Raw genomic sequence first — 16,663 nt, forward strand, 5'->3', positions numbered from 1 at the left:
TAATGGACCAGACACACTCGATTCCTCCCACTATCCACCCACTACCCTATCTACCCATTACCCCATCCCTACCAACATGGCCCCACTCACAAAACCATCAGCCACAAATGTTTGGGGATAAGTCCCAGAGCACCCAATAATGTACTCACATATACTCAGCATGCCTCATTTTATGTACTTATTTCTATACAACCCAATATTCCTCATTATATTCACCATTGCTCAGAATGCCGCTCTATATTTAGTATTGACCAGCATAACTTACCATTTTATTCATACCTAGAATGCTACTGTATATTTATAATTAACCAGAATGTCATCTCCTACAGCTTATTCTGGCACTCATTATTACCCAGTATGCTTTTCTCATTCATTACTCTCATGCTAGAAAAGTTATAATTACCCAGCATGCTTTGGGACTCCCTTCGGTTTCACAGCTAGCTCCTCTTTGGCAGCTGGCTCGTCTTTGTGCTCTTCTGCTGGCATTGGTTTGGGAATGGGTGGCAACTTCCCTGGAAAAACTGGCACTCCCATTGAAAAGGGTCTGAATATTCGAGGTGGCGGCTCAGAGGGCTCTGTATCAGGAGAAGATTGACGCTGCACCTGCTGCCGCCTGCGGATGGAGGTCTTCCGACGTAGAATTACTCTGCTCTTCTGGGCACTTACATCCAATGTGTTGTGGGTGGGCTGGTGAGAGAGAGAGAGACAGAGAGAGAGAGAGAGAGAGAGAGAGAGGAGTTCAATAACATAAATTAAAGGAATTGAGAAGTCACATAAACTCAACTCCACATAATAATTTCTTTAAGGAACAGTTAAATTTATCAGGATTATAAAACCCAGGGGTGATGCTATACCCTGAAATGTAACTGTGGCCAAAGCTACTTTACTTGTTTAAATTCACATATTGACTCTATTTAAACGTGCCCTTGTCCTACAGAAGTGAATTAGTGTAAAAATTAGACTTCCTTATAAATTTAATAAAATAACTGCTAGAACAATAACTAGGGGAGGCTTACACCTACAGGAAAAGAGCGACTGCACGCAATGCTCAAGATATTTAAATGGAAACCTGCTACTAAATTGAAGCCATAAACTTATTTTTGCTGTCGGCCACTACGGTAGCTTACAGCTCCATTTTTAACAACTCAATGGAACCGAGACCTTAGTTGATCACCTTTCCCATGTTGCATGGAGAGATGATCAGCCTAACATTGCAGTCCATTAATTTATTGTGCTTGACCATGTAAGGCCACTTACAGGAGCAGTAAATATAAGTGCTTAGCTCTGTAGGCTCACTCGCAGAAACATACACCTAGATTACGAGTTTTGCGTTAGAGGATGTGCGGTGCTAACGAGCAGTTTTCACTCACTTACAGACAGCGCTGATATTACGGGTTTTTACAACCCAGACAAGAAGTGAGCATTTAGCAAAATTCTGCTCCTTACCGCACCCCAATACCAGCGCTGCTTACGTTAGCGGTGAGCTGGTGTAACGTGCTCGTGCACGATTTCCCCATAGGAATCAACAGGGAGAGCTGGCTGAAAAAAAGTCTAACACCTGCCAAAAAGCAGCGTAAAACTCCTTAATGCAGCCCCATTGATTCCTATGGGGAAATACATTTTATGTCTACACCTAACACCCTAACATGAACCCCAAGTCTAAACACCTAATCTTACACTTATTAACCCCTAATCTGCCGCCCCCGACATTGTTGCAACCTACATTATATTATTAACCCCTACTCTGCCGCTCCGGACACCGCCGCCACCTACATTATACTTATGAACCCCTAATCTGCTGCCCCCAACATCGCCGACACCTACATTATATTTATTAACCCCTAATCTGCCGCCCCCTATGTCGCCGCCACCTACCTACATTTATTAACCCTTAATCTGCTGCCCCCAACGTCGCCGCCACTATAATAAACATATTAACCCCTAAACCGCCACACTCCTGCAAACATTAGTTAAATATTATTAACCCCTAATCTGCCGGCCCTAACATCGACGCCACCTACCTACATTTATTAACCCCTAATCTGCCACCCCCAACGTCGTCGCCACTATATTAAAGTTATTAACCCCTAAACCTAAGTCTAACCCTAAACCTAACACCCCCTAACTTAAATATAATTAAAAGAAATCTAAATAAAATTACTATAATTAACTAAATTATTCCTATTTAAAACTAAATACTTACCTATAAAATAAACCCTAAGCTAGCTACAATATAACTAATAGTTACATTGTATCTAGCTTAGGGTTTATTTCTATTTTACAGGCAAGTTTGTATTTATTTTAACTAGGTAGAATAGTTACTAAATAGTTAATAACTATTTAATAACTACCTAGCTAAAATAAATACAAATTTACCTGTAAAATTGAAGTTCAATCCTATTGGCTGATCGAATCAGCCAATAGGATTGAGCTTGCATTCTATTGGCTGATTCTGTGTTAGCCGTCAATTGAAGAGGATGCTCCGCGTCGGATGTCTTGAAGATGGACCCGCTCCGCGCCGGATGGATGAATATAGAAGATGCCGTCTGGATGAAGACTTCTCCCGGCTTTGTTGAGGACTTCGGCCCGGTTGGGTGAAGACTTCTCCCGGTAAGGTGATCTTCAAGGGGTTAGTGTTAGGTTTTTTTAAGGGGGTATTGGGTGGGTTTTAGAGTAGGTTTGCTTGTGTGGGTGGTGGGTTTTAATGTTGGGGGGGATTTGTAATTTTTTTTACAGTTAAGAGAGCTGATTACTTTGGGGCAATGCCCCGCAAAAGGCCCTTTTAAGGGCTATTTGTAATTTAGTGTAGGGTAGGGCTTTTTTATTTTGGGGGGGCTTTTTTATTTTGTTAGGGGGATTAGATTAGGTGTAATTAGTTAAAAAATCTTGTAATTTGTTTATTATTTTCTGTAATTTAGTGTTTTGTTTTTTTGTACTTTAGATAATTTTATTTAATTGTATTTAATTGTTGTTAAATTAGTTAATTTATTTAATTATAGTGTAGTGTTAGGTGTAATTGTAACTTAGGTTAGGTTTTATTTTACAGGTACTTTTGTCTTTATTTTAGCTAAGTAGTTATTAAATAGTTAATAACTATTAAATAACTATTCTACCTAGTTAAAATAAATACAAACTTGCCTGTAAAATAAAAATAAACCCTAAGCTAGCTACTATTAGTTATATTGTAGCTAGCTTAGGGTTTATTTTATAGGTAAGTATTTAGTTTTAAATAGGAATTATTTAGTTAATGATAGGAATTTTATTTAGATTTATTTAAATTATATTTAAGTTAGGGGGGTTAGGGTTAGACTTAGATTTAGGGTTAATAAATGTAGGTAGATGTCAGCGATGTTAGGGACGGCAGATTAGGGGTTAATAATATTTAACTAATGTTTGCAAGGCGGGAGTGCGGCGGTTTAGGGGTTAATATATTTATTATAGTGGCGGCGATGTCCGGTTCGGCAGATTAGGGGTTAAAAAATGTATTTTAGTGTTTGCGATGTAGGGGGCCTCGGTTTAGGGGTTAATAGGTAGTTTATGGGTGTTAGTGTACTTTTTAGCACTTTAGTTAAGAATTTTATGCTACAGCATTGTAGTGTAAAACTCTTAACTACTGACTGAAATGCGGTACCAGTCTTGACAGGAAAGGGTCTACCGCTCACTTTTTGTCAGACTCGTAATACCGGCGCTATGCAAGTCCCATTGAAAAAAGAGGATACGCAATTGACGTAAGTGGATTTGCGGTATTTCCAAGTCTGGCCAAAAAAGTGAGCGGTACACCTGTACCTGCAAGACTCGTAATACCAGCGGTGGTTAAGAAGCAGCGTTGGGACCGGCCAACGCTGCTTTTTAAGCCTAACGCACAACTCGTAATCTAGCCGATAGTAAATTAACATGATTGGACCTGTAAGCTCACTTCCAGGAGCACAGTAAATTTGCTTGCTTAACCCTATAATCCCACTGCCAGGAGCTGTAAATGACCATGCTTGGCCGGGTACGCCCAGTTCAAGGACCATAGTAAATTATTGTGGTTGAGCCTGTAAGCTCACTTCCAGGATTACAGTAAATTATTGTGGTAGGAGTCTTAACTTGTAAGCTCACTTCCAGGAGCACAGTAAATTATTGTGGTAGGAGTCTAACCTGTAAGCTCACTTCCAGGATCACAGTATAATATTGTGCTAGGACCTGTAAGATCACTTCCAGGATCACAGTGTATTATTGTGCTAGGACCTGTAAGCTCACTTCCAGTATCACAGTATATTATTGTGCTAGGACCTGTAAGCTCACTTCCAGGAGCACAGTAAATTATGGTGGTAGAAGTCTAACCTGTAAGCTCACTTCCAGTATCACAGTATATTATTGTGCTAGGACCTTTAAGCTCACTTCCAGGAGCACAGTAAATTATTGTGGTAGGAGTCTAACCTGTAAGCTCACTTTCAGGAGCACAGTAAATTATTGTGGTAGGAGTCTAACCTGTAAGCTCACTTTCAGGAGCACAGAAAATTATTGTGGTAGGAGTCTAACCTGTAAACTCACTTTCAGGAGCACAGTAAATTATGGTGGTAGGACCTGTAAGCTCACTTTCAGGAGCACAGCATATTATTGTGGTAGGACCTTTAAGCTCATGCCCACTTTATATAGATATATATACACATATAAACACTTAAATACATATGTTTACATAGAGATATATAAACGTGCATTGGAACCCTCTGCAGTCAAGTAGCTGAAAACATGTAAAATCATATTTATGCAATATTCATATTTAATAAAGTGTTTAACTGTGTATGCACTGTAAATATTTCACATTCCAATATTCTTCACATAAGGGAATATGTTCTAAGTATTTTTAAATATAGATTCCTATATATATATATATCTGTATATATCTATACCTTTATATAATCATATAAATATATAGGCAAAAGGATGTTCACTGTTCTTTTAAATAATATTCAAGGGCTTAGCACAAACACTGACAATAAGCCACATCTCTGGAAACATGTATTAGGTCACGGGACTTCAGTATATATCATATCATCGACCTGAGTCCCTGTATTCTCTTTAAAATCACCAGGAGCAGAGAGGACCAACCTAACAAAATGTGTGTTTAACTAAGTGTGTATACTATGCATATCAGAAACAGTCTTATTTAATACTAGAAAAGATGATAATTTGTAGTTCTAGAAATAACCACTTGATTGTATCAAAAGTATTGGGATTTTACCCATGAATTTTGTCTATGTGCTTAATTGCTCTTAGCACTGGCTCTTTTTGTATTTTGTATCTTTCACATGTTTTCAGTCCCTTTTGTATCAAAAGTATTGAGATTTTTCTATGATTTTTGTCTATGTGCTTAATTGCTCTTAGCATTGACTCTTTGGGGCCCATTTAACAAGCTCCGTAGGGAGCTTGTGGGCCCGTGTTTCTGGCGAGTCTTCAGACTCGCCCGAAACACAAGTTATGGAGCTGCGGTCTAAAGACCGCTGTTCCATAACCCTGTCTGCCTGCTCTGAGCAGGCGGACAGGAATCGCCAGAAATCAACCCGATCGAGTACGATCGGGTTGATTGACACCCCCCTGCTGGCGGCTGATTGGCCGCGAGTCTGCAGGGGGCGGCGTTGCACCAGCAGCTCTTGTGAGCTGCTGGTGCAATGCTGAATACGGAGAGCGTATTGCTCTCCGTATTCAGCGAGGTCTTGTGGACCTGATCCGCACTGTCGGATCAGGTCCGCAAGACCTTTCTTAAATAGGGGCCTTTTTGTACTTTTTGCATTTTGTGGATTTTTCACTTGTTCATTCCCTATTGTATACCTCCATATATTAGCTTGCCAGATAGTTTTGCTAATGCTCTTGACTCACATATTGTATGTGTAAATGCACGTGTAATCTTGCTAGAAAAAAGTTCATTCATAATAAGCCACCAAAGAACGTTAGTAACATTAGCTTTTTCTCTCAGTTGTTTTCAGTCTCTGACTGAACTATGTCTAATTTCCCCTACAGTATTGACCATGTAAATAATAAGGATGTATTGTATGGTCTCCATTTCTTGATAGTCAGACTATATGTATATATGTACCTAAATTACTAAATCTCTATGCTTCCTAGTTCCTTATTTAAAGTTAGGGTAGTATCTCTTTAAGTCTTTCAGCCTAGATAATGGCAACCAATTGCAGCACTTTTGTTTAAACCAATCAGTACACTGTTAATGTTTTAAATAGCTAAACAGGTGTTTAGATCCTTAGCTATGATTACGGCTATGTTAGCGAATCTTCCTGCTCTTTGCCTTGTATTGTGACCCATGGATGTATTTTAACCAAAGTGGTGGAATAAAGATTTTTCGTTTTAAATGTTACCTGCTATAGAACTCTTTTCTACATACATATATACATACATACATACATACATACATATATATATATATATATATATATATATATATATATATATATATATGTTACCAAAAATAGAAATATGTATTTATGAATAAATAGAATATATTCTTCTATGTAAGGAACATTGAAATGTGAAATATTAGTATTTCATGTCTGGTTTGCGCACTTGGTTAAACGTGATTGGGTTTGTGCGACTTTTTGGGTGTTATTTCCCCCACACACACACTTTTCATGCTCAATTGAAGGCTATGTGGGAATATGTAATGTGGTTGTGATATTCTAACTTCGGCTTTTAGCGCATATCAGGTTAGCGTGGGAGCAAAATCGTTTCACTTTCAACTTTTAAAAAATGTGGTACCTGACGCACACAATAAGTAAAAGCCAAGTGTAGTTTGCATAAAACCCAGGATAGAGAATGATTTGTAACTAAAACAGCAACAACTAAGACATGGGGCAGTCAATTAATTATAGGTTAGAATCTCACCAATTCTGAGTCTATTTCATTTTCTTCCAGCTGAGGTTTTGGTTCCTCATCTTCTGTCCCTGGGTGCAAATGATCCGTTGACAATCTTTTGTGTTCCACTAGATGTCCCCATTGTTGTTTATTGGATTCTTCATGAAATTGCAAAACTGGTCCTTGCAAATGGTGCACTGTTTCTGGTTTGAATGATAATTCAATTTTATCTTGATGTATCACTAGAGATGAGTTTTCCTTTTCAGTTGTTGGTTCTAACAGGTCAATGTGTGCTTCAGGTCCTTTTATTGTCTCCTCAAAAAAATGATCATTTTTGGTTGGAGATTTTGTTTCTGAGGATTCTTTAGTATCGGTGGATATGACAATTGCAAATTCATGAGTGCTACCCTGAAACTCACTAACATCCATCTGTGTTTCTGTAGATCCAAGTTCTGATAAAATATCAGTTTGTTTGGCAGTTTCCTGGGAAACTTCAAGAGGTAAACTAATTGATTCATGTGTTGTCAAGCAATCTGCTGGCAAAACAGTGACCTCAATATGTTTACTATCAGATGTTTCTGCCTTCTCTTCAAGAAAATGATCATTTTTGGTTGCATACTGCATTTCTGAGGATTCTTTGGTATCCATTGAGAATATTTTTATTTCTGTTGAGGCAATGACACTACTCAGGGTATCATTGAAATTTGTCTGTACATCAGAAGATCCAACATCTGATAAAGTATCAGTTTGCTCAATAGTTTCCTGGACCTGTACAATAATAGATTCAAAAGCTTTTGAGTAATTCACTGATCCAAGATGGTCTTCAGTTTTTATACAACTAGATTCATCTAGCTTTTTTTCCAGCAAGTTATCATCTTTGGCTGAAGATTCGGTTTCTGAGAATTCTTTGTAATCTGTTAGAACTTTCATTTCTGGAGAGACAACAGTGCTACCCAGAGTATCACCAACATCTGACTGCATTTCAGTAGATCCAGTTTCAAATAACAGATCATTTAGATTCACTATTTCCTGGACATTTTCATGTGGTGTATCAAAAGATTCAATTCCTTTTGAATCATCCATCAACCAGAGAGTGTCATCAATCTTTATTTCTTCATCTGTAGTAATCTCAGAGACAGACTGGTATACAACAATTGTTTCATGCACTTCTGTAACTTCCTTTGGCTGATCTTGGGTTCCTGTTGTTAAATCATGGTAATCTTGAATTTTTGATACAATATCTTTTTCATACTCATATTTTCCTGGTTCTTCTATGCAGAAATCAGAAACAGTCATTGATCCCACATTTTGCAAAGGTTCTTTGGTTTCCAGAATTACATCAGCTTGTTCTGAATGACAAGTTTCTAATAATATATCTGTCTCTTTCTTACATTGTTTGGCTTCTCCAGTTGAGTAATCTAATTCTAAAACTGTTTTATCATTTTCCTTCTGTGTCGTGAACATTTTTATTTGACATTCCATCTCTTCTTTAGCATGTGGTGAGTAATCTTTTGCTACTGATGAAATATCTTGCAGTTTTGGGGTAAGACCACTTTCTTTAGATTTTAGGGGAGATGATTGATCAGGTTCTTTCAATGATACATCATCTGATTCAGAACTATCTATTATATTTATAATGTCATTCTCCTCATTGTAGGGAAAATCTTCATCCTTATTTGTTCCTCTAAAATATGATTTTTGTAAATTCTCTGTCATTTCTAATGTAGGAGATAATTCACAAGCACCTTGATCAATTACTAGAGATGCATTTTCTTCTTCAGCAGATGTTCCTAGTAGATCATCATCCCTTTCAAGTCCTTCTGGCTTCTTTTCCAAAAAGTGATCATTTTTAATTGTATATTTAATTTCTGTAGATTCTGTTAAATCATGGTAATCTTGAATTTTTGACACAAGATCTGTTTCATACTCATATTTTTCTGAGTCTTCAACATAGAAATAAGAACCGGTCATGGATCCCAAATTCTTTAAAGGTTCTCTGTTTTCCAGAATTCCATCAGCTTGTTCTGAATTATAAGTTTCTGATGGTAGATCTGTACCTTTCTTACATGTGCTGTCTTCAGTTGAATAATCTAATTCTATAACTGATATATTATTTTCCTTCTGTGTCTTGAAAATTTGTATTTGACATTCCATCTCTTCTTCATCATGTGATGAGTGATCTTTTGCTTCTGATGAAACAGTCTGCTGTTTTGGGGAAAGACCACTTTCTTTAGATTCCATGGGAGATGATTGATCAGGTTCTTCCAATGTTTCATCATCTGATTTAGAACTATCTATTACTTTTATAATGTCATTCTCTGCATTGTTGGGAATATCTGCATCCTTACTGGTTTCTCTAAAATATGATCTTTGTAAATCATCTGACATTTCTGATGTGGGAGATAATTCACACATACCTTGATCAAAAACTAGAGATGACTTTTCTTCTTCAGCAGATGTTCCTAGTAGATAATCATCTATGTCAGGTCCTTCTGTCTTCTTTACTAAAAAGTGATCATCTTTAAATGTAGGTTTAATTTTGGTGCATTCTTTATTATCTGTTATTTCAACATCTGATGAGCTACCCAAACCTTTACTAACATTTGTCTGTATTTGAGTAGATCCAACTTCAAATAAAAGATCAGCTTGCTCAACAGTTTTCTGGAAATCTTCTGGTGGTATCTCAACAGATTCTGTTTCTTTTGAGTGGTCTATTGGCAAAATAGCACCATCAACCTTTATTTCTTCATTTAATGTAATCTCTGAAACAGGGTGAGACACAGCATTTATTTTGTTGATTTCTGATAGAGAAATTTGTAAAACAGATGATCCAATTTCTTCTGGGGTCTCTGCTTCACTGAGTTCTTTTGTATCATCTGCATTTTCTTCTATAAGTATAGATTGCATGGGCTCTGCTTCATAAAGTTGATTTTGGGTGATCATAGACTGAATTTGCAATTCTAGTTCGAATTCTTTCTCACCTTCCTCTATTTCTTGTAAGCAGGTATCAGACCTGATCACAGATCCTATTTCTTCTGAGGGTTGTATACTTCCCAGAATTATATCACCTTGTTCTGTATCACATGTTTCCAATAACAGGTTGGTTTCTTTCTTATTTTCTCCATCTTCTTCAACTGATTCTCCATGCCATTTATTGTTTCCCTCTTGTATCTTGTATATTTTTATATGACGTTGCATCTCTTCTTGTGCATGTGATGAGGAGTCTATTCCTTCTAATGAAATATCTTGCTGTTTCTGGTTAAGGTCACTTCCTGTAGATTCCATGTGTGATTGATCTGGTTCTATATGAAAAATATCATCCATTTCTGAATTATCTTTTGCTTTTCGATCCCCAGTATCTTCATTTTCAAAACTGTAGGAACACTCTTGATCCTGTGTTGGTTTTTCAAAATAGGATTGGCATAGATGCTCTTCTTTTTCTTTAACAGCGGGTAATTCATTCTCAAAACGATCTGTAAATATAGATGTGTTTTCCATATTTTCTTTCTGTGTATAACTAGTATCAATGTCTGATAAGAGATCAGTTCCTGTTGCAGTTCCTTGGACATCTTTAGATGGTGGGGCAACTAAATTATTTTCTTGAAAACTGCTTTCATCTGTAATTTGGTAATCTAAAGTGAAATCAGACTCAAATTGTGACACAGTGGCCTGTTCTGAGTTATCTGGTAGCAAAAATCCACCTTTTTTTGCAATTTCTGTTTCAGTGATCTGCTCTTTTACTTCATCTTGCTGGTAATATTGGTCTGTAGACACAGTTTCTACTAAGTGATCAATTTCTTCAGAAGTCTCTTGTGCTTGGTCATCCTGTAAAGAAACAGAATTAATTTCCATATCAGGATCCCTCCCTTTCTGGGGATCTTCAATCTCTTTGTTGCAGAGATCTGGAGAGATAACAGATTCAGTTTCTTGCAATAGATCTACATCTCCCAGAAATATATCAAATTCTTTTGAATGACCCTCAAATTCTTTATGTAGTTCTCCAGACCCTTCTACATCCACATGTGTGAGATATATTTCTATGTTGCATATATCCTCCTCTCTTACACTAAATGCCTCTTCATTTTGTTCTACAGAATAATGATGTACTTCCATTGCTAGATCACTCCCATCAGATACACTGTAAAGAGGTTGATTTAGCTCTTCTTCTGTTTGCAATATAATTATTTCTTTTGGAATTTCACACTCTTCATTTTCAATAGAAAGATTGTGATCCTTTAGAAATGTATCTTCAGTTTCTCCTTCCAAATCACTTTTTTGATGTCCTTCCTTTCCTTCCCTATGGGAAACTTCATCTAATTGGACACTATGGACATCTTCAGGCTTCTCTTTAGATGAACTCGCCTCATCAATCACATAATCCTTTAGCACTGCTATCTCTTTCTTCTCAGCTGAGTCATCAAAAACATTTATTGTTTCAGTTATCTCCTCCTTTTCATGGTGGTAGATTTTTGTTTGAATGTCATCCTCTTCTTTCTGTGCATCAACACAAGAAAGATTTGTTTCAATTAAAGATTTAGTTTGGTCTTCCAATGATAGTAATGATTTATCCGCTGTGGTTTCTCCATAAGGTTCATCCATGCTCTTTAGTTCAGACATATTGATTGTCATATTTAAGTTTTGTGTTTGTACAAGAAATTTATAATTACCAACTTCGGGTGGGTAATCCATCTGTCTTGAGGATATGTAAGCTTCTTCCTCTGTATTTGAACGATGGCGATAATCATCATACCACACTGCGGTCTTTAATTCTTTTGGACCCTCCACCTCTTCCTTTTTCAATAAATTATTCCAAGAAAAATTATCATCTATAATGTCATTTAGATCATGTCTCTCTTCTCTTTTGTTTTTTAAATGATCTGTCTCTTGCATTGATTCAACATCTTCATACATATAAGGGGAAACAGACATGGATCCCTCTGGATCTTCAATGGACTTGTCTGGAGACTGACAGCTTTCTTCTATTTCTAGATCAGTTTTGATCTCTGATCTCTGGACTACTTCTGTAGAATCTATTTTCTCCTGATATATATCTTCCATTAAATAATTAAAATCAGTTTTATGTTCATTGACATTTTTTTCATCTATTTTATTAAGAGATGATATTATATTTTCTTTATTCTGTTGTAAAGCAGAATTGTGGCCAAATCCAATCTCACTGAATGCTGAGTTAAGAACCTTAGTCACAACAGCATCAATCAAATTGGCTTCTATATTTGACAACTCTAAGTCAGTTGTCACATTATTTTCAGTTGCTTCTGACAAATCTTTCATTGATTTCTCTTGCATTTCACACTCCACTTTGACCAACATTTCCTCATCGCCAGCCTTTTCAAGATGTTCAATGAAATTTACAGACAAGGTTAAACTTCCTGTTTTATCAGAATTTAAATCCGATTTCTCAGTTTGTCCTCTGTTATCTAGAGATTTATGTTCAAGGTTGTTCAGTTGACTCTCTTCTTCTCTCACTTTGGCATATGTTAGATACTCCAAATTTTCTTCATGCTTAGGAAAATTATATTCTTCCTGAGTCATTGACTCTACTAGTTTCATGTTATCAACAAGTTCAGCATTATATTGTGGTTTGTCTTTCATTTCATATTTCCTTTTCCTAAGATCTGTGTCCTGTCTCTGATGCATCAAGTTTCCTGTAAAACAGAAGAGAACAAATTGGTCAGTTCATCACCAATTCAGTTCATCAATAACATCTAATCAGAGCAAACAATTTTTTGGGAGCAGTCATCTGAAGGTTACTTATCCAAAGATCTACCACTAATGCTGCAAGAATAAGCTTTGACAGCTTCGTGAGAAAGGTTAAAGGGGCAGTATACCCCAAGATAGATAACGCCTTTACTACCCATTCCCAAGCTTTGCACAACCAACATTAATATAGTAATATACTTTATAACCTTTACACCTCTAAATTTCTATAAATAAAAAGAGAGAAGAGCTCAACCTGGGAACGATCAATAGCTTAATAACTTGTTCTATGGCTAGTTACCACCCAAGAAGCAGCATCTTTTTGCTCAACATCTGCCTTTCACAGAGAAGAACTTTCCTGAAGCATATCAGTCTGATCCTGACTTTACAGTACAGTCCAGCCCTAAAATACCAGGCAATCCCTCTCTGAATGAGAGAAACAGCAAAACCCCAACCGTACATTTCGGCTTATTATGGGCCTCGTCAGTGTGGTGCAGCCATATCCCTCTAGGCACACTGAGCAACGGGTCCACGTCTGGATTCCCAGCATCACACTTTGGGAGACTTCCCTAAGTGTCATGATTTGCATAAATAAAAAGAGAGAAGCGCTCAACCTGGGAACGAACAATAGCATAATAGCTTGTTCTATGGCTAGTTACCACCCAAGAAGCAGTCTCTTTTTGCTCAACATGTGCCTTTCACAGAGAAGAACTTTTCTGAAGCATATCAGTCTGATCCTGACTTCACAGTACAGTACAGCCCCGAAATACCAGGCAATCCCTCTCTAAATGAGAGAAACAGCAAAACCCCAGACTTACGTTTCGTAATTCTTTTATTAGAAAAATAATCATATATGCATATATACAAAATAAAATCATAATAACAAATGCAAACAAAATATCTCTTGTTACAAAACTGAAATATTGACCCAAATTTTTGTCATCAGAAAAAACAAAACAAAATGCAAACATAAAACTTAAATAATCACACAAAATAAAATTAAACATATTTCAAATACAGACAAAAACAAACTGGAGAAAAAAAAAAAAAAAAACAACTAAATAATCCAATCCTTCCACTTCTTTGTCTTCCAGATGCCTTCAGAATCTAATTCCCCATATCGCCTCCTATCAAAAGAAAAATACAAAAACAACTTCCCACGGATCATACCCACACAATTACCTACAGTAACTACCTCTTTCTTAAAAATCAAAATATTACGCACATCCCACAACACCTCCTTCACACAACATGCCAACAACCATATCAATCTTGCTTTCTCCTTTTCCACACCACTTCCACACAAACCATACATCATCATATTAAAAGTAAAAAACGGCACTCCAGTCAAACCCTTAATCATCCTTTTCAAACTTCTCCAAACATCCCTAGCATACTCACAATTCCAAAACAAATGAATAACACTCTCGCTTTGAAAACAACCATCTCTAGGACACACTTCTGAAGCCACTAAACGACGCATTCTCTGAAAATCCCTTGTTGGCAAACACTTATGCACACTCATCCAACTAATATCTTTCTGCCTATTCATCAAATACTTATTACACACATTTTTCCATACCAACACACATTCATTTTCATTCAAACCCCCAATCAACTCAAGACCTTCCTTCTTCTCCAACATTTTCAACACCATTCTGTTTGCACACCACATCTCCCTACTAACATTCTCCAAACCATATTTTTTAATCCAACATTCCACCCTTACATAAAACCACGGAACAGCAAAACATACCGGTTTCTTTCTATCAATCTCAAATAAACCATATCGTCTTAAAACATTTCCACAAGCATACTTTACCATACAACCAGCCATGCTATCCTTACCACTCAGAACCACACACCTACTAACATATTTCACAGCCAAAAATCTCTCCACATTTGGAAAACCCTTACCACCAACATTCTTACTCTTAACAACAACATCTCTTTTCAAACGCTCCATACCAGAACTCCAGAAAAAAGAAAACAACACTCTCAAAATTCTCCGAAAAATCCTCTCAGGTGGCGGAAAAACTAACGCCAAATATAACATAATAGGGATCAAAACCGATTTAATAACTAACATTTTTCCTTCCAAAGATAAAGTCCTTAAAGACCAAAACTGAAGTTTTCTACTCACTTTATCAAAAACATTCTCCCAACTTTCCAAGCCTTTCAAATCCACATCAAATTTCACACCCAACACCTCAATTGCACCTTCAGTCACAGGCCATCCACAGGAATCAATCTCCCTATCATTACCAAAAACTTTAACTTTACACTTATTCCAATTAACTCTGAAACCACTTGCCATACAAAAACATTCAACTAAAGTTTTCACCCTCCTCAAACCAGCCTGAGTCTCACATACCACACTCACATCATCCATATACCCAATCACTTTTAAACACCTTCCATTACTACCAGGAACACTCACACCTCTAACTAATTTATCCTTCCTCAAACTAGTTAATAATGGCTCAATGACACATACAAATAACACAGGAGACAAAGGACATCCTTGACGCACTCCAGATTTAACACAAAATTCCTCAGTCAAAAAACCATTAACCTGGACTTGACTCACAATATCACTATACAAACATTTAAACCATCCAATAATCTTACCAGAAAAACCTAAACGTTCTAAAACATGAAACATAAAATCATGCACTACCCTATCATACGCTTTTTCAAAATCCACAATAGCAACAGCAACAGACCTCATCCTCTCCCTCACATACCACAGTACAACACGTAGTAACAACAAACTTTCAGAAATCTAACGCCCAGGAACAGCACACACTTGCTCTTCACCCACAACCTTACCAATCACTCCACGCATTCTATTTGCCAACACCTTTGCAATAACCTTATAGTCAACATTCAACAACGTAATCGGCCTCCAATTCCTCAAATCTCTCTTATCACCCTTTTTAAATAACAAAACAATCAAACCTTTCCTCATTGAAACAGGCAAAACATTCATTCTAAAAACAAACTTACAAACATCCAACATATCAACCCCAATCAAATTCCAAAAACAAGTATAAAATTCAACAGGCAAACCATCACAACCAGGTACCTTCCCATTCTTAAAACTCCTAACAACCTCTGCAATCTCATCCAAACTTAGATCCCTTTCTAACAAATTATTATCATATTTTTCCAACTTAACCTCAATGTTTTCCAACAACTCATTTTCCAATAAAACATCTCTTGTTTTTTCTTTATACAGCTCACTGTAAAACTCATGAACTTCACGCAAATCACCATCCGTACCATTAACTTCACACTCAACCTTATCAAAAACACTAACAAAACCAGTCTTTCCTTCAAAAGCTTTCTTAAAAAAATATTTACTACAAGACTCATCCTTTTCCATTTTCTCCAATCTTGCCATAAAAACAATTTTCTTTCCTTTTTCATGCATACACTTTTTAATTATCTTTCTTGCTTCAGCAATTTCCTCATGCACATCAATACCACAATTTCTCAATTCATACAAATACAACAACCTCAGATACCATTTATCATACAACTCCCTTTCCATTCTAGCTTTCTCACAGCCTTTCTTAATAAAAAACCTCTTTATTTCCACCTTCAACCATTCCCACCACATAAGCACATTACTAAAATCACATTTTCTTTCACGCCACCTTTCATACATCCAAACAAACTGACGCTTAAACTTCTCATCTTCTAACAAATCCACATTCAGTTTCCAAACACCCTTACCATACTTGATCTTCAAATCACAATTCACCTTACACATTAAAAGGGCATGATCCGTAAAGGGCATCCGCTTTAAAGAAAAATCCTCAACACATAAAAATTTAGATAAAAAACAAAAATCAATTCGAGATTTTATCCCACCACTATCACTAAAGAAAGTAAAACCCTCCCCTGAAAAAGAAACAGACCCGAAGGCATCCTTCAAACCGAAAGATTTAAGCAAATCAAGTAAAAACTTCCCTGAGCTATCCACCCTACAATCACTCCCACCCTCTCTGTCCCCATTCTTAATACAATTAAAATCCCCAACCAAAAAAGTTGGTTCTCGACCTGGCAGAAAAAACTTTAACGTTTCAAA

The 16,663-nt window shown here is 36.7% G+C and overlaps 1 protein-coding gene across 1 annotated transcript in view; it reads right to left on the minus strand.

The window, feature by feature from the left end:
* The window catches only part of LOC128642416 (uncharacterized), an 80,228-nt gene that overhangs the window by 12,215 nt on the left and 51,350 nt on the right, over positions 1-16,663 (minus strand). The window contains exons 4-5 of the mRNA XM_053695184.1: positions 6,880-12,515; positions 404-687 (exon numbers count right to left, since the gene is read on the minus strand). Coding sequence (XP_053551159.1) covers positions 404-687; positions 6,880-12,515 — 5,920 coding nt within the window. The remainder of the gene's footprint in view (positions 1-403; positions 688-6,879; positions 12,516-16,663) is intronic.

Source organism: Bombina bombina, chromosome 11 (genome assembly GCF_027579735.1).
Source record: "Bombina bombina isolate aBomBom1 chromosome 11, aBomBom1.pri, whole genome shotgun sequence".
Classification (NCBI taxonomy): Eukaryota; Metazoa; Chordata; class Amphibia; order Anura; family Bombinatoridae; genus Bombina; species Bombina bombina.